The sequence below is a fragment of the Strongylocentrotus purpuratus genome, unplaced genomic scaffold (genome assembly GCF_000002235.5).
Source record: "Strongylocentrotus purpuratus isolate Spur 01 unplaced genomic scaffold, Spur_5.0 spur5_scaffold_14, whole genome shotgun sequence".
NCBI classification, from domain to species: domain Eukaryota; kingdom Metazoa; phylum Echinodermata; class Echinoidea; order Camarodonta; family Strongylocentrotidae; genus Strongylocentrotus; species Strongylocentrotus purpuratus.
Window position 1 is genome coordinate 32,654,744 of NW_022145599.1, and position 26,569 is coordinate 32,681,312.

Genomic DNA, 26,569 nt, shown 5'->3' on the forward strand with positions numbered 1-26,569 from the left:
TTTGGTTGGAAAGTGTTGTTTAGAAAGTGTCTGTTTAGAAAATTTGGTAGGAAATAATTAGGTCAGAATATAGGGATTGTTCATAGCTGTCATATAAAGCTGTATGTAGTGCAGGTCGGGGGCGGGGGATAAACATTAAACAAGAGGAAAAGAACATGAACAACGTCATAATTTGATACCTCCAATACAACTACCAAGTCTGAGCTAAAGAACTTACAATCTCATGCACTTCTTTTATTGTATATTGTATGTATATTGCAGTTGTTTATTAGAAGTTAGTGAACTTCACTAGTATGTTCAATTCAATTCAATTTTAAATTCAATTCAGTGTGGTTTATTAAGAATACAAAGTATAGTAGGCAAGGAACTAATTGCACGATGTTTACAATGTAAAATGTGAATTGATATGATATGAATTCAACATGCCAAAGGTCAATGCTGATTCCTTGAGATAGCTAAATGATGAGAATTTCTAACATGCTTTACATGGAATAACAGTGTGTGTGTACAGTATGTTTGTATGTAGCCTATACGCCCATCGTTCCGCTCTCACAGACAATTGACTACCGGTATTTAACCTTTAGACAATCCAAATAAAAGTTTGGAACCAATATAATTTGAATTGTTGTTTCAATTTTATTCATCCCTCTAGCAAATGATGAGAATTTCTAACGGGCTTACATAGGATATCCATATGTAGCCTACCCCATTGTTCCATTTGACCTAATAGATAATACAAATACAAAGTTTGGAATTTGAACGATATAGTTTTTGAACCCAATATGGCAATAAATGAGAGGTGATTTGTGTTTTGGTTAATTGCTTATGCTGAATAGAAATAGATAATATTGGGCTTACCTGGCATAGCAACATTTAGTACTCTGACTATTGAAGAACTGATAACAGATAGTTAAAAATGTATATATTATGTATCTTGTAAGTTGACAATTTGGGAAGGATAAGGTCAAGGTAAGATTGAATTCTGGTAAAGATGAAAGGAAATTGTCAGCTTTTTCATCCTTTTTATTGTCAATTCTTAAGAATGTCCTCTGGAAAGGATTACTCTTCAAGTGCTTTCATACTATTTCAATATAATTAAAAAATGACAAAAAATTGCTGAAAAGTTTGGACCAACCTATCATTCCGGGTATGTGTCGTCCCATTGCCCGTTACTGTGTGCATGTAATCTTCAGCTAGATTGAGAATATTACATGTAGGTTGGTTTTGATCATTCCAAAACCTCACAGTTCATAAGGTATGAATTCTTGTGGGCCACATTATATTTAATTACCTATTTAATTACCTATGGAAACTTCTGAATGCAGGCTTGAGCCTTTTTATTCAGTTCTGAATCATAATCACCCCTTCCCACCCTTCCCAAATGGGTTCAGACAATGTCTTTCACAATGTTATCAAATGACCATTACTTAACCTTATCTTTAAGAGTGGCTCTCAGGTCAACATCCGATTTGTCCCAAATTACAGAGTCATACAGTTGCATTTGAATAGTACCCTACTTACAAATGTATCATGTGCATGGGAAAATGCTGTCCTTCAGATATTAAAGTACAATTGGCGTTGATCGATCTGATTGAGACCGATTCATTGCTTTAAATCATCAAAAAGACTGATAAATCTCTAGAAACAATAGAACGATTAAATCAATAAATAAGTAATGCTGTTTGCACACTCCTTAGTTCAATGACAGGCTGAAGATAAGAAGCGAGGAGTTACAATCATAAAATGTCATTAAGGTTATAGTTCTTTGCACTTTAATCTTGTCCAGCTACATGTATGTGTTTGAAAGGGAAGTCCATTGTCACTGAGTCAGTGTAAAGAAAAGCATTACAAAATAAGAGAGGAAAATATTTATTGAAATTTTGTGCAAATTCATAAAAGCTACATGTAAGAAAATTATGAGAGTTTTACAATCGTGAACAATCAGAACACAATATGGGAACTTTGTGCTTTTCGTTGTGAGCACCCATGATCATCTCAACTTTGTCGTGTCTTTCTCAGGTGGTCTGCCAAGGGCAGGTCTACACACTATATAGCCATCAATTTCTCCATCCCTCTCTATCTTTAGCCTCCTTCGTAAATGTCACATGATCTTTCGCCTATAAAGGAAATCTTATAGTTTATTTTATCATCGGAAAATATGTAATCACACCTGTGTCTGACATGTAGAATTATTATTGGTTGCATATTTTGCCACACCCTTTTGCTGTTCCCTATTCAATAACTAAAAAGTGGGAGTTTTATGGAATTTTTAGATGAAATGAAATGACGGCGATGTACACAAGGTAAATCACAGATATGTCATTTTGTGTTTGATGGAAAGTTAATTCAAAGATTCTATCTATTATTAGACCCTCCTCCAATTTTCTGTAATCCGCATTATTTTCTAATTATTAATTACTGCTGTTATTTAAACCAACTTAAAATACTCATGTAAGCTGTAACACCCCATTATTACAATATTTTTCAAACTCTTGATTGGTAGATCTGAATATCTATCCTACACTGTACTTAAAACTATTTTGTTTATAAAAGTAATAGTTTAGAATTCAATGACCATGGCCTCATTGTGGTTGGACCATGTGCCTGGCAACCTTGTAAAATTGAGGTTTGGTAGAGGAAGTGTTCAAAAAGTAAAAAAGGAAGGATATTTTGGGTATTTCTATTACTCTATTCTGGGGAAGGAAATACTTGGCTATAGTTGATTTACTATGAGTTGTATCTGTCATTGTTGTGTGCACTCTGAGTTATTACATTTATGCATTTTATAGGGATAGGATAATTAGAATTATAGGCTTATATTTATGATTCTTCATTTATTTGCTCTTGAGTTCATGGTGAAACTTGAAATGTAATACTTTACGAAAGCTCATTACATTTAAATAAGTTCAAGTAGAAGGTAACGTAATATTTGACTTTATTGTTGCTGGTATCACATGGTAATTGAATTGATTTTCATTTCATGGTAACAGGGTGATTACGAAACTCAAAATAAACGGCAAGGACAAAAAAAAAAGGGGGGGGGGGAGAAATCAATGGTGAATAGAAGAACTTCAAGCGTAGTATTTTTTTGGTACAATGTCTAGATTGAATTTCATTAATTAATCATACCATGGTTTAGAATAATGCATTCTTCATGATGTATGTTTAGCATGCATGTGTTTACCATGTATATGAACACATCGTATAGAGCAAGAAAGGTGTTAACTATGTGTTAAAGTATGAGACTTAACGCCCTTTTGGTCCCAAAGTCCAACTAGACGACATATGTTTCATAGCGTATCAAGGGCATCTATCCGACAGTGTTCAAGATGAAACATGAAATCAGCAAGGGATGTTATTGTAATTATATGAATTCCATTTATTAAAGAGGGAGCTAGACTTCATCAAGAAACTCACTCTCTCTTCTCCTTTCTCTTCTTTCAAACTGTCTCCTCAACGCGCTACCAAAATTCTAGTGCTACACCGATATATATTAATATGGCGTATCCACGTATTTCTTGAAAATTGCTCTAAATTTCCTTGTACTTTGCCATTTCTTCTTTTTATTACTCTTTGTTCATGGACCTAAATCTCCTGGTACCCTCGTCTTTATGAAGTAATTTTCAATTGTTGTCACCTCTTCTCACTTCAAACGTAAGGACAAATTTTCCTAAAAGCAGGGCTTAAACTAGCAGGCACCTTGGACACATGGGCGCCAAGAATCTAGGATCTAGAATTTTGGACCTCCAAAATGTCAAGTTTGTTTGTACATAGGGCTCCTGCATAAAGACTCTAAAAAGTGAAATCCAGACTCCCTTCCCTAGTGTTGGGCCCTGCTGGAAGTTTTGTTTCAAGAAAAATAAAAGTTTGTTTAGGAATAGAGGAAGTATTGTTTTAAGTATTCGATAAGAACAAGTTTGATTCTATTTTTGATGAGATATGAACAATCATACATTTGCATGTTACTATATAGCAATAGTTTTCAGATTTATGGAAAGCAATCTTTTAGGCACCCTCAAATAAAATTGTGCTTCCCATAAACTTTTTGGATTGATGTTTCAGCATGTATTTTCAAAAGCCCAATAGTACTTTGACGCGCTTGGTTGATTTTAAAGGAAATAATAATGATGTCTGAGAATCGATTTTTGTGGGCTTCCTTACATATGTACCAGCACAATTTTTATTTACGTTATTGAAGTTACCCTGTTTAGTGTCTGCTTGGAGAGAAATGAGAAATTCTCAAAATAGATGTCTATGACGTCACAGCTTCGGTACTCTATATGCATTTCAAACTTGTCTTTTCGTTTCCCACTATAATTCGCTAAGCTACATTATTTGCTTGTATGTTCAGTTCTAATCATGTTTTATGTGGCTCTTGTTAAAGTTAATTAACCATCATCTTATTTCTTCATCTCTCTCTCTCTCTCTCTCTCTCTTTACAGGCATGGACCGAAGAGAGGAGACGCTATTGTTACCTTGTCGATCGGTATTGCTCTCTCATCAAAAACAATGCTGCTTTCTTTAGCAAGGTGGGGTGGCGGTCTACTAAACATCTATCTCTTATCCTAAAATCATCAATTATATGCTATACATAATGTCGTAGCACATTTTCTCATAAAATAAACGATAACATTTGATATTCATAATCAAAGAGCGTCATATAAACAAGCACCATATATATTTTCCCATTGTTTTAATGGCAATCTTTGTGTAATTGAGGAAGGAATCAGATTATGGGACATGCACATTGTACTTGTTTGTACATTGCTAGTCTTTCCTTCCTGAATTGATTACCTCAGACATTGGATTATATTGCTTCTTGTAACGGGGCCCCGTTTTATACAAAATGTTATCAATAACAAGTTACAATAACTGTTATAAGCTACTGAAATCATGGCATAATTTGTTCGGCTGAGAGCAGCTTTGTCATAGAAGGTTAGCATTTGTTATTAATACAACCTATTAGGGAACTGGGCCCAGGTCTTTCGTACCTTATGAAGTAAACTAAAAAAATCGTTCTAAATTTTGCTGTGGTTGAAGTATTTATGCACAATATAATACTGTTCATATCTAAATGCTACCATAACCCCACAACATATATCATCCGTTGAGAGGAAGAAAGACATTATCTTTGTGTTTAAAGGATATGATTTAATGCCCTTCTGGCTCTCAGCAGGCAATATATTCCTATCTATTCTTGTCATTAAAATGCTGAGAGCACCTTCCGCTATAATCTACTCTGCATACAGGTACTAGCCATCTTAATGTATTTGATCAGTAAATAACAGCATAGTGGGATTTAGATTAAAGCTTTTTCCCTGTTTACTTCCCGACTATCCCACATGTTTCCTTAACATTGAATAAATTTCTATTCATGTCTGTAGAATACATTTTAAGATTGGCTTTCTCTACATTCAGAATCATTTCCTACTTGAAATCCGTTTTTTGTAATTGATATTCATTTCAAAAGTACATGCTATTAGTTCATCGTTTCATGACAAGTTTTGAGAGTTTTTTCATCTTTTTCTTTTTAAATGACAGGTTTTGATAAGTTTGCCAAGCACTACACAGAAAGATTCCTTGTTTTCTTTGGCATTTCCTTTTGTAGATGATGAACAGCCATTGTTTCTCATTAAGCATGCAAATTAAAATCACAAGATAAATTTATTGGTCCCCCTTTGAGTCTGGACAGATTCCAGTTTACAATGTTGCCAACAATAGTATGTTTCAACTGCTATTTTAGAGTACAAAGGCAATAAGAAATATGAGCAATATGGAATTCTAATCCTTCACAATTCACCAGGAAGTTAAAGAGGGCAAAAGTCACTTTCTTGGTAATTGTATCTGCAGAGATGATGGAAGTTTCAAAACATTCTTCCCCTGCAAAGGCTCTGACATACAAATGCAAAGCAAAATAAGGTTCTGATTTCAATATCAGATTTGATAGTTATGCCTTGTATCCATAAACAAATACATGGGAGAGGAAACCATTGTATCTACAAGTTTATGTTAAAAGATGTACTGTGTACTTCTGTATGTACATGAACTTTAGGGTATTGTTTAAGATTTGTTTTGCCATCTACTATTTAGACTCCACTTCTGTAGTAGCAGTCTGTAGCTTTCACTTTGCACAATTGTAATTCATGTTTGCTGTGTTCACATTTTATAGCTTATAATAAAATCTGGCAGGTTTAGATATCCTAGACCAAAATGTAAACCTAACCTAACCTAACATGTACTTTCCCTAACCTTATATAACCCTACCACTAACCGCAAACTAACCTTAAATGAACCTAAGCTTTCAATCTTTGTCTTTGAAAAGAAAAAAGTGTGTGCCAAAGATACTGGAGCAATGTCAAATTACCACAAATCAACCGCAATGCATTGAATACTAATAGCCTGACAAATCTTTAGCCGCAAGATCCAAAATGGAAAATATATGAATACCACCATTTAAAAAAAAAAAAAAAACCCATTTTATAGTGCTATATTGTAGGACAGTTCCCAAAATATGTTTCCATGTAGCTTAAGTCTGCTAACTGTACACATCTAAGGAAGATGTCTGACCCAACAAACTGGCATAGGTTAACAAATTCGGGATGTGTCATAGAACTTACTTCTAATTATTCAAACGGTTATGATGAACCTGTTCAGCACATTTATAGGGCTTTCACAGAAATTACAATTTAATTTTTATCATCCAAAATGTTTTTCCAGTAGGTGGACACTCCAGTAAGGTGTGTAAATTAGTTACCCATTGCTTCAATTTGATCGGCATAAACCTTTTTCACTGGCTTTACCATTTAGCAACTCACTTTGAAAACGTAAATCAACCCGTTGATTCCTTCTCATGTGAACAACCCCTAGGTGTTTTCACACTCTAAACTTGGTTGAAGTGAGTTGTTCTCATTTGCACCATCCTTAAGGTTTCAGTTCCCTAGCTGACACACGTAAACAGGTGACAGTTGGATATCATTTATTTACTCAGGTGAAGTACATGTAGGTTGCTAGGTGTACCTTGTAGAATGAATGTCTCGTCTGGTGCAATGATTGATGAGATAACGTGGTCTACACAGTTACGACCGACCGTTATCTGTAACTGATGTTCGAATGAGGAAGCTTGGCATGGGAAAATACTGTCCGGTGACAACCCTAAGACCCCAGAATTGATGATTATAGATTGTTTACTAGATTAATTATTTTATCTAGCAAACAACTACAGAAATATGCACTAAAGTTTTGAATTTCAATATCAGCTTTTGCATGTAACTAAGAGCTGATAACTAAACTTGTCATACATGTAAGTTCCTTGTATGAAATTAATTATTTCAATAACTCCAGAGAGAAGCTTTCAGAGTCTCAGGATATATCACTGTTCAATATCTGTTAATTAATCATGATCATTATTCTTTTCTCTTTGCCCTTTCTCTTTCTATCTGCCTGGCTATTTGTACCCCCCCCCACCATCTCTCTCTCTCACCTTATTTTTCCTTTCTTCCTTCTGGTATTCTCAAATGTCTGCCTTTTCATTTATGTCACCCCCTCACCCCTTCCCGCTCTCGCACTCTCTCTCTCTCTTACTCTCTTACTCTCTCTTACCCTCTCTTAAATTTCTCTGTCTTGTTCTGTCTCTTGCTATATCTCTCTCTTTCTGTCTCTCTGTCTGTCTGTCTCTTCTGCTTTTTGTCTCTTTCTGTCCATCTTTCTCTTTCTTTTCTATTTTCTCTGTCTCTCTAACCCTTTCTCTCTTTCTCTTCCCTTCTCTTCCTCTATCTTTCTATCTCTGTCTGTCTGTCTCTCCTGATTTTTTGTCTCTCTATATGTCTTTCACTTTTCTTTTTTTCTGTCTTTTCTCTGTCTCTCTGACCCTTTCTCCCTTTCTCTACCTTTCTATATCTGTCTGTCTGTCTGTGTGTGTCTGTCTTCAGGCTCAGAGTGTTCTTCATCATCGCCTTCCCAAGTGGAATGAGTCATGTGACAAACCAGACAAGCTGCCTGAAGAATGTGAAGACATCCTCAGCTTTGTGAGTAACCTTACAAACCTCATTTGTACTTATTTACTCATACATACATATACCCAGGGTGTTCCACAAGATGTTTAAGCATGTAAGAACAAAAGGTTTGAATTCTGTCTGTTGTACAGGTTTGAAAATCTGCTACATGTTTGAATTTTTATTACTGGTTTGAAAATCTGATACAGGTTTGAACTAAGATTGTACAGATTTGAAGATCTGTTACATTTTTGAATTTCTATTGTACAGGTTTGAAAATCGGCTACCGGTTTGAATTGTTATTATAATGGTTTGAACATCTGGTACTGGTTTGAATTCAGATTGTACAGGTGTAAAAATTTGCCATCGGTTTGAATATTTATCATACAGGTTAGAAAATCTGCTACCTGTTTGAATTTTTATTGTACAGGTTTAAAAATCTGATACAGGTTTGAATTAAGATTGTACAGGTTATTGCACAGGTTTGAAAATCTGTTACAGTTTTGAATTAAGATTGAACAGGGTCGAAAATCTGCTACTGGTTCAAATTAAGATTGTACAGGTTTGAAAATATGTTAAAGGTTAACAACCTAAATGCACCAAAGTGCATCTGAAGACCTTAGAGCTCTTCAGTAAGCACTGGCCACAAGGGACTTCCTGCTTTGCATGTCAGCTAAGTTCCTTCCACTTTCTAACTTAACATGTTTGAACTTTGTTTGTGGATCACCCTGATGCGCCTTATACAGGTATCGTCACATTAATAAAATAAAAAAAGGAAGTTTTGATACTTCTCATTCTGTAGTCTCGGTTTAGTTTCTGATTCAATTGATTTAGGCGCTTTGCATTTTGATAAAGTCCTCAAATTTTGTTTGGAGACAAAGTAAATGCAAAAGCTCATAATGGTGATTAGTGTAAAGTTGTACCTGTAATGGGCTTACGGCCTTTCATTGATTCTGAGTTTATTATGCTATTAGTGTGTGGATTTAATTAGTAGTAACTGTACATGTATTATGTAGTGTTATTATTTGATTGGTTTCTATGTGGACCGTATATGTTATTGATACAAAATGTTTAGTTTGATGTGGAACAAGAACAAAGATTAACACAGTACAATACTCTGATGTTCCTAGATTCTTTGAAACTTTCAAACTGGCCCTTGTAGTACTAGTACAGAATCATCTAAAAGACTCTTTGTGTATAGAGATGACCCTTCAGGTAGAGGTAAGGAAGTCCAGAAGATATTAGAAAATAACTTTAAAGCCCCTTTAAAGTGTTGGGAGACCCAAAACTTTGATGGCAACAATTCACTTGCACTGTATCATAATGTGAAAGAGGATGTCATTTAAGACACATTTCAGCAAGGATTTTCAAAACAAATGTGTGTTTGAAGTCGAAAAGTGATGAAAGAATACAAAATGTAGGTTTTTGCGGTACAACAGAAAACCCAAATTGTGTATTCTTTTATCGATATTTGTCTTCAAACACATTTATGTTTGGGGTAATCTTTGCTAAAGTGTGTCTTAAATGACACCCTCTTTCACATTATGATACAATTAAAGTGAAATTTTGCCATCAAATTGTTGGCAAATTTGGGGCTCCCAACACTTTAGAGGGGCTTTAACCTCAGTATCTACAGCATGATGATGATGATGATGATGAGTCTAGCTTCCTCATTGAGTTTCTCTTGGTCTGTCTTACAGGATTTCTCTGGTCCCCTTGAGACGCCCCTTCAGGTAGAGCTAAGGAACTCTAGAAGACTCTACGAACGCAACGTCCTGCTCACCCAGAATGAAGAGAGAATCAAGAAGTCCCCTGTACATGAGGTATGATATCAAATTGGCAACACCAATATATTTGTCAGCTATCGGCGTAATCATTTTTGTAGGAATATGTAGCCAAGTGAGTCATGAAATGTAATAACATGAGACATTAAAGAAAGCACTCCAACAACAAGATAAATGTCTTTGTTGGCAATACAATTTTAACTGCAGCATATATGAAAAACACAAAACAACAAAATCAAACTCACAAACTCTGTGAACGTACTATAATTTGGAGATTATCATATTAAAGAAGAAAAAAACATTCAAAGATATCCTGTCTGCACATTTAATTTTGACCATGATTGTTGACAGATTTTACATACAGCTTAATTGGTTAAATATAAAGGATTACCGGTAGCTTAAAAATATTTCTTGGTTCTTTTAATTTTTTAATTTTTTCTTCAAAACTTTGACGTCATATGCCTACATACATGTAACCTTGTTTTTATTTCCTGTGAAGTTAATTTTTCATGTCCCTGTCCCGTGGGCTAAACCAATGTTTGTTTTATCTATGGCTACCATATACCAAGAATAGAATTAAGAGACTTTAGCCTTGAGTAGATCACATATAAACAGGTGTGTTGCCATGGGATACTAGTTCAGCTTTGAAACAGTAACATACATTAAAGGGTCAATTCTGTGCGATGTGCGCGCTCTCTCTCTCTCTCTCTCTCCCCCCCTCTCCTCCCCTCTTTCTCTCTCTCTCTCTCTCTCACACACACACTCTGCAGGAAATTTCTTTTATAGTATGTCATCTAACAATGAAACAATCTCTTGATTTGAATGTTGAAGAATCGTTTTGATACTGAAAGAACCAATAGTCATTGGTCATATCAAGATATTTTTCATTTTTGGATGAAATTAAATGGAAAGATGTCAAATGTCATATAGACTCAATGCATCGATAGGCCTAAAGATATTAATAACTGTTGAGAATGCATATTGAAAAATGAGCCCAAAAGGAGACAAGATTGAATTATAACATTCATATGGAATTCCTTTGCAAGCACTGTTATGGCACAATGTATGGTTTTATGAGAATTCAATTATCATTTTTAATGAAAACAAACATTGATTTTGCTTTTACTATTAAAAATATTGATTGTTTTCCTTCAGTGCTTTTACATGTAACGTCATTCAAATCCAACAAATAAACAATGTATTTCTACATGTACTTTCATAGCCATGTTAACCGATACCCTTGACAACTGAGCCCAAAATGGTTAGTTTCACATCCATTGGAAACGCAAGAATGATTTAGCTAGTTCTTCTTTTAAAAAACTGTCAACACTTAACCATTCTCTGATTGTGACTTTCTCCTTGGGAAACTGAATGAAACCATTCTTTGTTTAGGACAGCTAGTACATGGCTACACTCAAGAAATGCCCATTAGACCAAAAATGACATTTATGCTAACTGACAGTGATTATGTGGTTTGCGAAGCGCTGAGTCACTAATGAAAGGCAAGTTAAGGCAAGGTCTTATATTCCAACACAGGCTCGTCAACCTTATGTACTTGTGATGCTGATTGCTGTTCAATATACACCCCTTCTCTTTATTTTGCTTGCTTGAAAAAATCTTGATTCATCATGAGTGACTGTGTAAGTGGACTAGACAAACATGGGTTGAGATAAGCGCACCCTAGTAACATGCACCTCCCTGCTTTAAGGTCATACAATTAAGCCATGTTTGAAATATCACAGATCCTGATCCTGAAACTTCAAGAAAGTACTTTATGTGTTAATTGGTCCGAGAAAGACACTGTATTGCTTGAGAAGAAAAAAATTATGACTAAATTCAAATCTTTGACAAACTCATTGACCTGTCCGATGGATCTTGAGGACTCTCTCAAAACATTCAACAAAACCACTGGCTTGTCTCCTGATGACCAAGAGCTGTTTGTTGATTCAGCAGTTTATAAATTACAATGTTTCTCTTGAAGTAAATTTTCCAAAAGTTGGTTTCAAGAACTTTTATGCCATCTCACCAAAATTCAGATCATTTGATAAACCTCATGACCTGTCTGGTGACCCTGAGAGGTTCATGGAGGGATGTTACAAACCTTTCTTTAGAGCTCAGTTTTTCCTGACTACCTGCAGAACTAATTTTCCTGAAGTTACTTTTGAGAACTTTGCTTGGCTTTAGTCCCATTTGAATTTGAATCACTTGACAAACCCAATGACCTGTCTGATGACCTCAGTTTTTGACGGGGTAGGGGTGTTAAGAAGGTTTCCCCCTCTAATTAATTAGGAGATCCTTATTAAGCCCATGACCGTAGGGCAGGTGTTTCTCATAAGCAGGCTTGAATCAATGGCCTGCATCCTCCTTGTTGAGAGAGAAAGGGAGAGAGAAGGGGAAGTGTGGGGAGGGGGAATGAGAGGGGGTGAGAGAGATTGGGAGGGAGAGGGTGAGAGAGAGAGAAAGATAGAGAGAAAGATAGAGAGAGAAAGAGAAGAGGAGGGGATGGATACAGACTGACAGACAGAGAGAGGGAGTTAGAGAGTTGAAGGGAGAGCATGAGAGAGAGAGAGAGAGAGAGAGAGAGAGAGAGAGAGAGAGAGGGTGAGAGAAGAAAGGAAGGAAAGGTAGATATTTGAGGCAGGATGAAGGGAATCAAGGCAGCCACAGCAAGTTAGTCTGGCTTTCAGGCTGACTAAACAGTCCCTCACTCCTGAGTGATTGTGTAGGACAAGAAACTTTCACATGTCATGAAGTTTTTACATTTCTTCAGATTCCCCAAAGTGTCATTCTGTGAAATAATTGAATCACAATTAACACAACATAACATTTTTACATTTAGCGAAAGTATCTTTTTTGATACACAGTACCCTTTTTAATCGACTGCTATGAAGGGTTTAGTCTGGATTTCAAATATGAAATGAAAGCTGTTTCTCTGAATGGTGGGCTTAATGAGAGAACAAAACAACATCCATGATGACCTTTAGGGGAGGTGTCATTGTTAAGGGGTGTTCACACTTGACTTTCAAAAAAGAGGTTGAGTTGCCATGGCAATAGCGTCAATTGAAACTGTAGTCGTTCATCCACAATTGCTACTCTCAACCTAATATTCATTTGGTACATACATTGCTGGCCACTTGGCTATGATCTGAGTAACATTGTTGGGAGTTTCTGGACCATTACCTTGTGACGGACATGGCATGTGAAATAAATTGTTACCCTTTCGTTTTTCAAAATTTCCTTAAACAGTCGGACCAGGGCCCCTGCTTCTAAAGAGTTGCGATTGATTTAAATCAATCGCAACTCTTTATAATACAGGGCCAAGCTGGGTAACTCTGCATTAACATAAATTAGCATCATTTATCATGCAAATTGACCTGCTAACATCACATTTATCAGGAAAAGAAAGTATTTTGCTTTCAAGGGAATGTTGGTCTAATTACTTTCATTTCTTGACGTTGTTTCACGATGTCCAATTATTCAATGGAAATGAGGTTAATTTGTGATGATAATTGGTATTGATCTGTGACATGCACCTGTAATTAAGAGGATGTTAATTGATGGAATCTAGATACTATTGTACCTTTGAGTAATCCTTTGCAGTCTTAGATAAGGTTACTTTCGATCCTGCATGTACATTTATTACCTGGTGTGTCATGCTATATTTATATTAATTAAAGAAGTTTGTCTACAAATGTACGTTATTTTTTTCAATTTATCAGATCAATCAATCAATGATACAAAATGCCAGTCAGTCGACCAATCGATCCATCGATTGGTATGATTACCAAGGTATGATCATGATGTACCCCCACACAGGCTTCAAGCATGTAATAGGGGAGATTTACATGTAGGGTTAGTAATAATAATAATAACAATAATAATAGAGAACATTTATAATGTGCCATGTCTGTCCAAAATTGACACGCCTGACGCAGTTGCGAGAAAATTGTATAATTGTGGACATACTTCTATTAACTTAGTTATTCAAGAAAGAAAGCAAAATATACATAAGTTTAAGTTTGACATACTTCAGGACATAATTTTGTAAAAATAGAATCATAACGTCATATTTAACATAAAAGCAAGGTTACATACGCTTAATATACAGGTATGAATTGAAACATATAGGAGAAACTGTTGTTAATATCCAAAACAAGGTACATGTATACAGTATTACAGTAACAAAAGTTATATTTAAGGGTAGTACAGAGTAAGACGTAATAAAAACAAGCTAAGATGTTGGGAACAGAAGCGGTTTTAATGTGCGAATGTAATTACATGTACATGACAACACAACCTGTCTCATCAAAAAGTAATTCTGACTATTAATAATAATAATATAATAGTCGGTTCTTGTATAGGGCTCATGTCTGTCAGACTTGACACTCCTGGTGCTCCCTATTGAGGCAGTTTTGAAAGGTTGTCTTTGCTTTTAATTGAGAATTGATATCTGGATCAGTCAATTACATGTATCATGATTAGATATCTTATCTCCAGTTGAATCTCTTAATTGACCGGGGTGTATTAAACGAACAGTGGGAATGAAGACATTCCTAAAGTCATTGGAGCTCACTCTCTACAGATGTACTGCTTATCTACCATACTCGCATGGAGAGGGTGAACAAATTATCTTGGCTAAAGATCCTATAGCTATTTGAATCTGTGTTTTACTGTTGAATAATCTCAATGTTCCTTATTTTAATCTTTATGTAGTGATGACATTAATGTCATTGGAGTTGTAAAGCAATTTTGTCTGGAGATTCAAAGTGCTTAATTCATTCATCACCCTGGCTTTACTTAAGTCAAACTTCCAAGATTTAACTAAAGCCAGGATGATAAATCAATTTAGCACTTTGAATCTGCAGTCTCAAATATGCATGGAATTTCCTCCTACTAGGTACCCATTATTATAACAAAACTGAATACCGTAGGTACAAAAACACATAACACATTAAAAATTACTGATATAAAGTCTTCAAACAGTGTTTCGAAAAAGAGGTCATTAATTTTTTTGCTTTATTCTCCCAACAGCCTCACTCCCCCAAAACTGGTAACAATCCCGACCGGCCCCTTTCTGTGGATGTTGAGCCCCAGCAGCCGCCCCCTCCCAGCAGCACGGGGATGACCTCCAGCTACAGTGCTACCCTCCCCAACATCAAGAAGCTAGGGAGCGGCTCGTCGCACCCCTCCGTCCACCAGCTACCCCCCTTCCAGAGCGGCAACCAGCAACAGATGGTCCCCCCGATGACACAGGCCGCAACAACACCGTCATCGCCACCACCGCAATCACCCCAGCCACAGACTAATGTGCCTTCGGGTTTAGCAGGGAGGCATTCCAAGTCTCTTAAGTCACCTCATCATCTCAATGGTAAGATCAGTATGAAATTAGAGTTTGCTCATTCTGTTCATGCAATTGTTCATCCTGAAAAATCTAATTACGAATGTGATTACTAGAAAAAGAAGTGGGGTCCTTGGATGTGTACTGAAGAGATTAAATAATCAAAATCATAGTTTTCATGATAAAATAGTCGGTTTAATATTGAAGGCTTGTTTTTATAATGGTTTTTCTTCTTCGTCAGAAATGAGTACTAATTTATGATTTCACATCAAATGGAAAGTGAAAATGAAATTGATTTGATTAATGATTTCATCAACTTAAGTTTGTTGTGCCACCAACTTCTGAAACATTTCTAGAATACCAGTTCAAGAGACAAGTTATCCATCATTTCATTTGTCATCATCATTGCTTGATAACCTTTCATGTAATTCCACAATTCTTGAATCTAATCCCAATTTTCAAACGAAAAGTGAAACATTAGTTTTGTTCAAAGTGTTTGATGCAACATCAATTAATGCAGATTTGGAACTACATACCTTTTAATCATTAATGTCAGATTTTTACGTGCTTTCCAGATTGCCTCCTGTTCAATTCAATCCAAATTCAATTTAAAAAATGATTTATTAGACTACCTGTCTTGCAGCAATATGCTGAATTGTTCACATATCTAAAAGATAAGAACAACATTGAAGATGCAATTTATATAGGAATATGTACAAGTTATAAAAAATGTTGTCATAATTTTTTTTTGCTAGGTACATATAAAATTGTGAATACACAGTCTGATCATTTCCGTCTTTGTCATGAATTTCTTTGCAGCCATATCTCAGACGATGCCTCGTCAAACATTCATGCGTCGGGTATCGGAGGCAGGTGACATGATGGAGAATGAGCAGAAGATGCCTCGCGTTCAGGCCGTCTACACCCACGCTGCGACGGGAGAAACCCAACTTCCTTTCAATGAGGTATGACATCAATAAGGCAGGGAAAAGAAGCATCTTGAAACCAAAAAGCATTTTAAGTTTTGGTGGTATTAGTAATGTTTATTCACTTATATCCTCTGTTCAAAGCCTAAAAGGCATTGTTTCAAAACTCAGTGTTTAAGTTTAAGTACAAGAGTTTATGTCTTTCTGACTCCAAACAGAAGATAAATGCTTGACTGATTTTGTATTACGAAGTCTAATCAAGGCCATATAATTATTGTACCAGGTCTGTGATCTAAAGATATGGTTTGACCTCTGTGCCATGACAAATTATGATTTTCCACAATTATGCATCTCTTAATGTTCCATTACATTTTGTTCAGTAGCTTTATGTAAGATGGTATGTACATGTATTCACTTGGTAAATCGTAAAACTTTACTAAAAAATCAGAAGAAAATATGCCTTGAAGCAACTTTGATGCTGAAGCGAGATGTCACAATGGGAAAAACGTCTGCCTTTCGAGTGAAGTCTTGTTGGCTGGGATTCTGCTTGAGCAAATGACTAAAGTCTGCCACATCAAAGATGCAGGCTAGGAAAACAATGGGATAATTTAGTCTTTCATATGGAATGTTGACATTTCTATGTGTAGGATATCCATTCCATATGGTTTTCTTATGAAGAGTAAGATGAAAACATGTGGAAACCTGCACACATCATTATCATCGCCACTGTCATCCTCTTCCTCCTCATCCTCCTCCTCCGTCTTATCTTCATCATTGTCATCACCATCACCACTATCACCACTATCACCATCATTCTTCTCTTCTTCCTCATGATCATCATCACCTAATCAGTCTCATTACCTTTCTTCCAGGGAGACATCATTGGCTTGGTTGGTCCTAAGAACAACGGTTGGTTCTATGGACACAACTACAGGAGTAGGAGGAATGGATGGTTTCCTATTACCTACACACAACCCTTGCCTGAAATCTCACCCAAAACTAATGGAACAAGGTGAGTTTGTATGCTTCACTCTGGATTCAGTGAGCCTGATTTACGAGTAATTGGTCTGCACTAGTTTGGCCAGGATGGATTAGACCACACAGCGTGGTCACTGACAGGTCGCTACTCGTCAAGTCAGCTCTCAATTAAAATAAGAAAAAGAAGATCACGGGGGACCAACAGGCACCGATGAGGCATTGTGTGCTTTATAGAGGGCACAAGAAGCTATAAGTAGTGCAATGGGGCTTTAAGAGTAATTGGTTGAGACATGTTTAAGGGACAGGGTCATCAGTTTCCAGATGCAAGGAGGCCACAATTGGCTGACACCAGACTGGGTGGAAATACCATTCATGGGAGTACAAGTCTGCAAGCAGCAAACCCGTAGTCCTATCCAGAAATACTCATTAGTCTCTTGGAGAGTCTTCGGATGAGGAAATGAAAGATAGTGACTTTACCAAAATGGGGAATGGGTGGAAACAACAATGCATTACTTAAGCCTCTTGGTCATAAAACTAAACGCTAGTCCTGGTTAATGACAACACCTGTTATTAGATAAACACCCAAATGGTGTCTAGTTTCCCATGAGAGCCCACTGCTGCTCTTTAAACAGTTGTTTGCTCTTTGTTAGATTACATTTACAAACAGTTTATGCAGGTAACATTTGAATGGCATTTCCTGCTATTTAGAAAGAAATGTACATTTTCTTGTAACACATTTGCAGACTTCCAAATCTACTCCTTAGTTTCGGTTCATTTGAAAGTGAGAGCCATTTTAATTTGTAACTTCAAGACTTCGCAACTGTAAGTTCCTTGAAACTTAATCGGTGCTCACAGTGCATATCAAAATTATCAAGCTGCACATATCCATTGTAACATGAATTACAGGTACAAGTATTTCTCAGAAATATACAGGATGTGTGGATTGCGCAACACAATTAGTTGAATGTTGTAAAATGTTCCCAACATTAGTTTAGTATGAAGTGCTGTCGAATATGTTTATGAGATCGTGCTAGAGCATGAAAGTGTCCATTTTAAAAGGCAATTGTATACTTCAAAGGTTTCTAAAATATGTATTTTTGCTTCAAAAGGAAAATGGAAGTTACTATTTTATTGCCAGTTTGTGTTAAGTTACACATTAAAGAATTATTTATATTCCTTCTTGGCAGTAATATATTGAGCACCAAGGGTGTAGCAGCCAGTATGGACAACCTCCAATCCGTGGGCAATGACTACCCTACCCCTGACTACTCCGGCCCCGGCAGCCCCGTCTCCCCCATGGCCCCCGCTGCATCAACCCTCTCCCTCCCCCAGGTCGGCATCGCCGTACCGACCAACCTCTCGACCGTGTCGCCCTACACCAACCCCTCCTCATCCTCCTCCAACAACAACGGCATGGGCAACGGTGGGGTGAAACCCTCGGGGTTGCTGATGACCGCACCCGTGGGAGTGGTCGAGGGAGAGGAAAGGAACGTCTTTCAGAATCAGCAGAAACAGCAGACCGGAAACTCGACCTTTAATACCGCTGTGCCAAACGCTCTTGCTCAAAAGCAGTCTGCTTCCATCCAGGTACAGAAACTTTTGAAAGTGATTTATACAAGTATAAGACTTGAGACCTTGGGTGAGAGAACATTTGTAATCTGAATATTGTATGATGTCTTTAAAGGGAGCCACAAATGCCCCTTTGCTTAATTTTATTTAGAGAAATCTTCAATGCATTTTAAAAAAATTATTTCCTTAAAAAAATTGCACAAAATGTATGCAGTTCTAGAGTTCATAACCATACTCATTCTGCACAATAAGGTGTGGATTACACTGGGCTTCATTCTGCCAAAATATAGACATATTTTATTTGCCTTGACGTACCAGGGTTTCCCCCTACTCTTATGTAAAGTGTAATGTACTTCTATATACTGTAGATGGTGAGCCTTCTAGTTTCAGCACATTGGGCATTTCCGTAACATTTTGGCAGCAGTGTAATGAAAAGGCCAGGGCCCTCTTGCAGTAACTCAGATCAAATGCAAATATCATGCGCAACTTTCAATCAAACGCAACTGCGCATTGCATAAAGAGAGTTGCGATTGAAATCAAATGCAACATTGCGTTTGGTCATATGTCTATCATAAAGTTGCGTTTGATCAGGAAAAGTTGCGCTTGAGAGTTGCGTTTAAAATTAAACGCAACTCTTTATGCAATCGCAAAGTTCCATTTGATTTTTAGGACTTGCGTTTGATGTTCAGAGGGCCCAGGGTGACTTTCAAAATGATAATAATATAATAATAGTGGGTTCTTGTATAGCTCTCATGTCTGTCAGGCTTGATTCTATTGGATGTGTATTGTTTATCGTTATTATGAAATTATAACTCCTCAAATATTATGAGTGCTTACATTTGTTTGATATGATTTGTTTATTTTGATGGTGATAGCCTGATGTCCAGCTCTCTCAAATCCAACTCTCTGTGCCTGATGAAAACACCAATGTGCCCTCACAAAACAACGGAGATCAGGGAGACGGGTAATAACTTTTAAACAGCAATAAAGTACAGTCAAACCTGCTTTAGTGACCACCTGTCTACAAAGACCACCTGTCTGCAAGGACCACATTTTTGTTTTCCTTGAAAAATGGTTTCTCATTGAAACATGTACTAAAGGAACCTGTCTACAAAGACCACCTGTCTACAGGGACCACTTTTTGTGTTTCCCTTGGGCTGTCGCTATAGACAGGTTTGACTGTAGATAGTTTCATAATCAGAGTATTTTAAATACCCTAGTTAATATGTTATTTTATTTTGCATGTTTTAGACCAAAACTACCTGCTATCACCTTTAATGTGCACCAATCTCCTATAAAATATAACTTGTGTACAGCTAACATGTATACATTCAATCTCAAATAACTCTACCAAGTGTTCTACCATTTTAACAGGTAAGGAGTATGAAAAAAAAATCACATAAAATCGTGCACAAATTGTGCAGGCCATATTTTATGCAAGGAGGTATGGGTGTGTTGACTATAAATCACAAGTTCTCTTTTAGGCTAATTGAGAGTGTGTTTAAATTTCCAATATCTCTTTATAGAAGTATTGTTTTATAGCTCATACATACATGTACATAATTATGTATTTTAAATATAGTGTAGCGACATGGAACTACACTGTACTTTTATACAGTGCACAGTATGTTAAGTGATTGGAATGAGGATGAGGATTTATTTCTTCTTTAAAAGTGGTATTTCTCTTCTCTTTTCCTTCTCCAGCAACCCTTTTGGATCGATTCAGCTTCGTAAGACGGTGACGAACGATCGTTCTGCTCCTATCATCCCTAGAGACTATCAGATGGGTGAATTTGCACGGTAAGTGGACAGTCAGACACTCTGAAGGAGGGAGGCTCAGATATATAGGCCCAAATTCACAAAGGAGGTTTAACTTAACCCATGGTTTAAACCCTCATTTACTTAACACATGAATTAAAAATCAGTGCAAAATAAGCGTACCTTGCCTTGCGCGTATCTAATATTGGACCTCTGACTGTGTCACGCTTATTTTGCGCCAATTTTAGACCATTGGTTATGTACAGTGTAAATGAAGATTTGAACCATGGATTAAATGTAAACCTCCTTTGTGAATTCGGGCCATGATCTCTGCAGAGCCAGAAAAAACGTTAACTCTGTGTTAAAGTTTTTCCCTTGCTGGTTCCAAAGAGATGATATTCTCTGTTGATAATTGCTCTGTGCTTATTTTTCGCCACATATATAGGGTTAGAGTTCGGGTTAGGGTTGCAATTGGGATATGTGTTAGATTCAGGCTTATGGCTAGGATCGGAGTAGTTCTTGGTCCAGGGTTGAAATTTTGGTCACCGTAGGATATTGGACGTAGAGCAATTTTCGCCGGAGCGTGTGTCCGTACAAGTGAAGGAAGTGCAATCAGAGAGACTTGAGTTCCCTCGTTATCAAGAGCTGTCTTTGATCCCAATTGATTCATTGGAATTTCATTATTTAGCTTAGCAAGATATAATCACAGCAAAGGTTCCACCAAAACACAGCAGGCACAATCATTGGGGATATGTCCGTGTATGTGAGAGTGTAATCCGACTACATATATTCTGAATGAAATTGTAATGTGTTGATTTTGGGTGCTGCAAGTTATGCTTCATACAAAAAGGAGAGGCAAAGTTCACCTCATAGTCTGAGCTAACTGCAGTTTTTCTTTTTTGAAATTGCCAAGGTTTTGTCTCCAGTATGTCATGTGTGAACACAATTACAGCAAAAGTGCAAAGAAAAATCTTGCCAACATGGAAATGCTGATTCCTTATTCTCTCTCAATTATCCTGTCCCGTGTTTTCTTTATAAACAATGAAACCATCAAGTGGCTTATGTTGAAAACATTCCAAATAAATCTTGAAGTCCCTCTGCACTAGTTTGGCATGGAGGGATAAAACCTCCCTGCAAAGTCACTGGCAGGTGGTTATTTCATCAAATCAGCTCTCAATTAACATAAGAAAAAGGGCATCATGGGGATCAACGGGTACCGCTGAGGCATTGTTGGCTGTATAGAGGGCGCAAGTAGATATAAGTAGTGCAGTGGGGCTTTAAATAGAGTATCATACACTGTATGTGATGTAATGATAATGTGAGTCACATGCATGTACCTGTAATAGCTTCCTCATGTAGGGGCTAATTGATTGATACACACATGTCTGTACAAACATAATGTACACTGTACATAGGTCTGCACTATATTTTTTTTCTCTATACTGGTGTGATCACCCTCGGAATGTGAGGAAACCCCTGTTGGATCTCATCCAGGATTCAGATCCTATTTTTCTGAACCAGCTTCCCTCTTTGTCTAAGTTGCCCTTTGGTCTATTTCCTTTTGTTGGATATTGACCAGGCCAGGATGAATGACTTTGATACATGATGTACTTTGCATGGATTTTAGTCAGACCAAAGGGGAATCAGTCTGCATTTTGAACTTAAGTTGTTGATAAAATGGAGTATGTTATCGTTTGCTGAGAGGCAGAGGGATGTTAGATCATGTACAGTCTGTGTTTGGACAGACTTCATTTTGGATCGGCCATGTCAAAATTATTACATTCAAAACATTTAAGTCATCCTAGGAAATTGTTAGTTAAGCAGATGAATGATAGATTTACATTATTTCTGGTTAATTATATACATAAACAATGTGATACAAACATTCAGTATTGGAGTTGGATGTGAGGAAAGGTCTCCCCATGACTTTTTATGTAAGGAATTTTCTTTTTAAATCAATATTGATCAGGATAGTATGATTGATATGAGTTCTCATCTATTTTTGTATATATTTGTTTTACATATATAGGTACTGTTTTATCATTCTCAAATGAAATTGAAAGCATTCGATCATTGCATACCACCTTAAATAGTGGAAAAATAAACTTAAAAGCCATGTACAGTGCTTTGTAAGGCCCCTTTCTCTCCCCCCCCCCAATTTCTTCAACTCCTTCTTCAAGGATGGCTTTGTGCAACACAATGGCTTTGCAAAGTGATATACATGTATGTTGCAAAAGGAATCCAGAGAATAAAGGCTGCATAGCTGAAATCAAGTCAGGGAACTTTGATTCAAGCTACGCAATCATTATTTCACTCATTTCCTTTTGCATTGTATAAATTTCCACAAGAGTTGCCAAAGCTGTTGTATATTTTATTTCCTTACACTTACACGTATGTAATATATAGTGTGATTTTGGAATAATTTTGGAATAACAAGTAGGCGTACATGTCCATAAATAGGTATAGTAATTTGCAAAAGGCTTCATGATGGCTTTGAAAGCTCACTGGCAAATCATTGAGAATTTGTGTATATTACTGCTTTTTGTAAAATACATTTATGTTTATATTCAACATTCATTTGACTCATGCATGCATGCACATAAAGCCTGGACACAAAACCAGCAGATGACATTGCAAAATGCGATGATGGCCCCCAACATGACCCGGCTACAACGGAAATTGATACAAATCGACAGAGAACTTGTAAACTTGGAGATGGGGATAGATCTCCCTCATTCTATTCATAATAATCAGGTCTGCTGTGCTGTAACCCCTTGATCCATAACCAGTGTTACATTGTTAAACCATATAGTGGACTATCTTGTTTTATGTTTTTCTTTGTCAGTGTGGTTCATCTTCTGAATTACATTGTTTGCAATCCGTGTTACTGCAGTGATGCTTTAATTATGCAAAAAATATGATTTCAACATTTCTATACAATTTGTGTTACAACATTGTTTTATAGTGTTGTGAATTTGTATTTTGTATAACATTTCGTTTCAATCAAAGTATGTCAATATTGAATTTCCTTGGCATCCCCATCCCTTGAAAATGGTGTCATTATACATGTACGACTCCACTTTATACCCTGTCTAAATGTTCAAGTACTTGTACATGTATGATGTTATATTCCAATATGCAGTCAATATCCTCATTGACTGGTTCTTTTTGTTTATATTTAGTTTTATCACTAACATTGGCTGATAATCTTGTACTCTGGCTAGTTTTTTTTGATATATTTATATATTAATAGTAGATGAGCGATGTACATAAATTGTGTAGGCTTGACATTCCCATGTTCATTGATATATTAAACACTAATATATATTTTTATTCCCCTGCTAAAGCATATTAAATTTGTGCTATGAGTGTGCACAGTCATGTCAATTTTATTGTTGCATCTGAAGAAAAGAAAAAACCCACCTTCTAATGGCTGTGAGCAACCCTGTGTAATTATTGGAAATGCATATATATATATATATATATTTATACTAAAAGATCATGAATTATTCTAATAAAGAAGTACATCAAGTTTGTTTGCTTTATTTCTGGAAAAAGCCAGGGTACTGCATAAAGTAATATAAATGCCTGAAGCACACAATGCACAACAATCCATTATTTCCTGGTCCTGCCTTACCTAGGTCTATTTGTTGGTTATATGCTACAAAGATTGTCAGTTCATATTTTAACAGGAATGTGACTTTGTGACATTTTCTCCGTAACTGCAAGCCTAATGTTTGATATACTGTAGTCTTGCCATAAGTACATGATATATACATGATTAATATTTAAAAAAAAGATGTTATTAAATTACTTCTTTACCCCACTTTATCATTAATTCAATTTTCTCCTTATTTGATTTTCCCCTCTCTATTTTGCAGGCACTAATCTATTCTCCAAGCATACTGAAACAAGATATACCATTCAACTCGACTGAGAAGAAACGTTGTCAAACTCTGCAATATTATTTAACTCATGCGAGGAAAAACGTATATATACCATGCACTGAATATTATGGTAATATTACATCACAACATTCCCAAATACATCGTTGCCATGTCAGGCAACACACCTACGTGGATTTTCATGAAACCAGGAACATTTTAGGTGCATAGGGTATCATCGCCTATTGAAATATGCAAGCATTTCTGTGATGTCATACTTTGTAATATTCAGAACAAATTTCTGTAGGTGATGCAGCTGGAACTACATGTAATTGTCCTAAAGTAAGATTTCTTGAAAGTCTTTGCGACAATGTCAGACTTGCTTTAAAGTCTTAGGTGGAAGTCAGTTGCTTTCATCCAACTCTACATATGCCAGTTACGTCATTTTTCGGAATGAAGATAGTATTTGCTTAAATTTCAGGAGGGCATTAACTGATAAGGCTTTACATATGGTATATGTAATGCCCATCTGGCAGACAAACTGTAGTAAGAGTAATTACTAAAATATTGTGTCATTATTTGCAAGATAAATCTTGTTGTTATTTGGATTAAAATGTGTACATTGTACATGCATTCACATGTATCTGTGTTTATGGATGTTATTAAAATTTGACAAATGGTCTTAAAATTTGATCCGAGACCAAAGTGGCCATTTTTTAGCCAAAATTTGTGCTATAAATGAGACAAAAGGTCTTTTGTATTATGCAACTCAACAAATTAATGTATGTGCCTACATATTGCCTTTCGTGTAAATTGCAATATTTTATGAACAAAATCAAATATAGTATCCTTTCTAGTCACATAAAGTGAGTACATACTTGTATTAAGAAGAATAAAACGGCTTTTATGTAAAATGATGCTGGTATTGGAATATATATTTGTATATGCATTTTGTTTTTCATATTGCATGTGTAAATAGACTAAACTGCAACTTGCAATATAATCATGTCGTTCAGATGTTGTATGCATTTGGCCGTCTTGTAAATAAGAAAGTTTTTAAGAATGCTCTTATGGTCAATATATTTGCCCACTTTTTGTATATGTCTGAAGTAAATTGTCAAATCATGTCATATAATTATTGATTTTTTTTAAAAATATTGCTTATTTATAATTTTTATGTTACTTTTACAAAATATCAGTTATCTCAAAATGCTACAACGTTTATATTATGATGTTAAAAGAGGCCTGTTTATAATAATTACACTGTTACAAATCACTGTACAGCTTGTGACAAATATTAAGAATACATCTAATTATTTTTGTATGCATGTATGATTTTTGTAATGCTAAACAGTAAATTAGCTATGCCAAGATGTCATCTATTTTAAGGTTTGGCAGTTAGTCATATCAAATTTAGTTTTAAAACATCAATGTCACTTTATTACATCATGTGTAGCGTAGTCATAGACCTTAAAATATATGTAGCGATTTTCTTTAAGTTTGGAATGATGTTCTAAAATGTCTAACTGTGAAGAGGGAAAAGCTTTTGAAAGGAATCACAAAGTTACTTGCATGATATCATACAACGCCTGCCAATTGTGTTTTCAGCCATAACATATTCAAACCAGAGAATTACATGTGTTACCATAGCAACATAAATATTTTCTAAAACTCAACCCAAGGCAATTGCAACATCCTTGTGGGTCGCCTATTGAAATGTGCAAACATAAAAATGTTGAAAAAAATCATGAATTTTGATCAAAAAAACAATAATTTTGAATCTCTCAAAGTGTTGCCAATTTAAGGATTTTGAAGCTTATTTTCCTTTTTCAAAATTCTTGGTTTCAACGCAATATAGACATGAAACAAGGTTGCCCTTTCTACTAATGCATCTGGCATATTTTTAGGGCTCTGATCAAAGATTATAGAGCAAACCACAAAATGTGGTATAGTTGCCGCAAAAGGGTTAAATGGATTACATATGAAGAGGCTGCTTTAGACAACTTTTTAATGATTTTAGGGGTGAAACATGGTCTGCTGATAGAAAGTATCTGCAGAAAAAGCAGTTGTTGGAGAAACACAGTATTATCAATACCGTACACTGTATAGGCAAGTAATGTTGTACAATGTATATATGCAAACTTGTGCATTATATATCCAGAGTCTTCCAAATTTACAGGTTTACAAGGTCGCTCTCTCAACTCATGGAAAAACAATATTTTGACCAAAAATATGTTTACAAGGTAGCTCTGCTCTCTAAACTCAAGGGAAACTATTTTTGATAGAGAAACAAATTTGAAGTTGTATGCATGTAAAATGATGTTTTAGGAATTGAAGGGAA

General features: G+C 36.0%; 1 protein-coding gene across 1 annotated transcript in view; it reads left to right on the forward strand.

Annotated features, from left to right (window-relative positions):
• The window catches only part of LOC115923647 (brain-specific angiogenesis inhibitor 1-associated protein 2-like), a 46,049-nt gene extending 19,480 nt beyond the window's left edge, over window positions 1–26,569 (forward strand). The window contains exons 7-16 of the mRNA XM_030984774.1: window positions 4,443–4,529; window positions 7,929–8,024; window positions 9,692–9,814; window positions 14,807–15,143; window positions 15,933–16,078; window positions 16,912–17,051; window positions 18,205–18,604; window positions 19,462–19,550; window positions 20,291–20,386; window positions 24,226–26,569. Coding sequence (XP_030840634.1) covers window positions 4,443–4,529; window positions 7,929–8,024; window positions 9,692–9,814; window positions 14,807–15,143; window positions 15,933–16,078; window positions 16,912–17,051; window positions 18,205–18,604; window positions 19,462–19,550; window positions 20,291–20,386; window positions 24,226–24,232 — 1,521 coding nt within the window. The 3' untranslated portion in view covers window positions 24,233–26,569. The remainder of the gene's footprint in view (window positions 1–4,442; window positions 4,530–7,928; window positions 8,025–9,691; window positions 9,815–14,806; window positions 15,144–15,932; window positions 16,079–16,911; window positions 17,052–18,204; window positions 18,605–19,461; window positions 19,551–20,290; window positions 20,387–24,225) is intronic.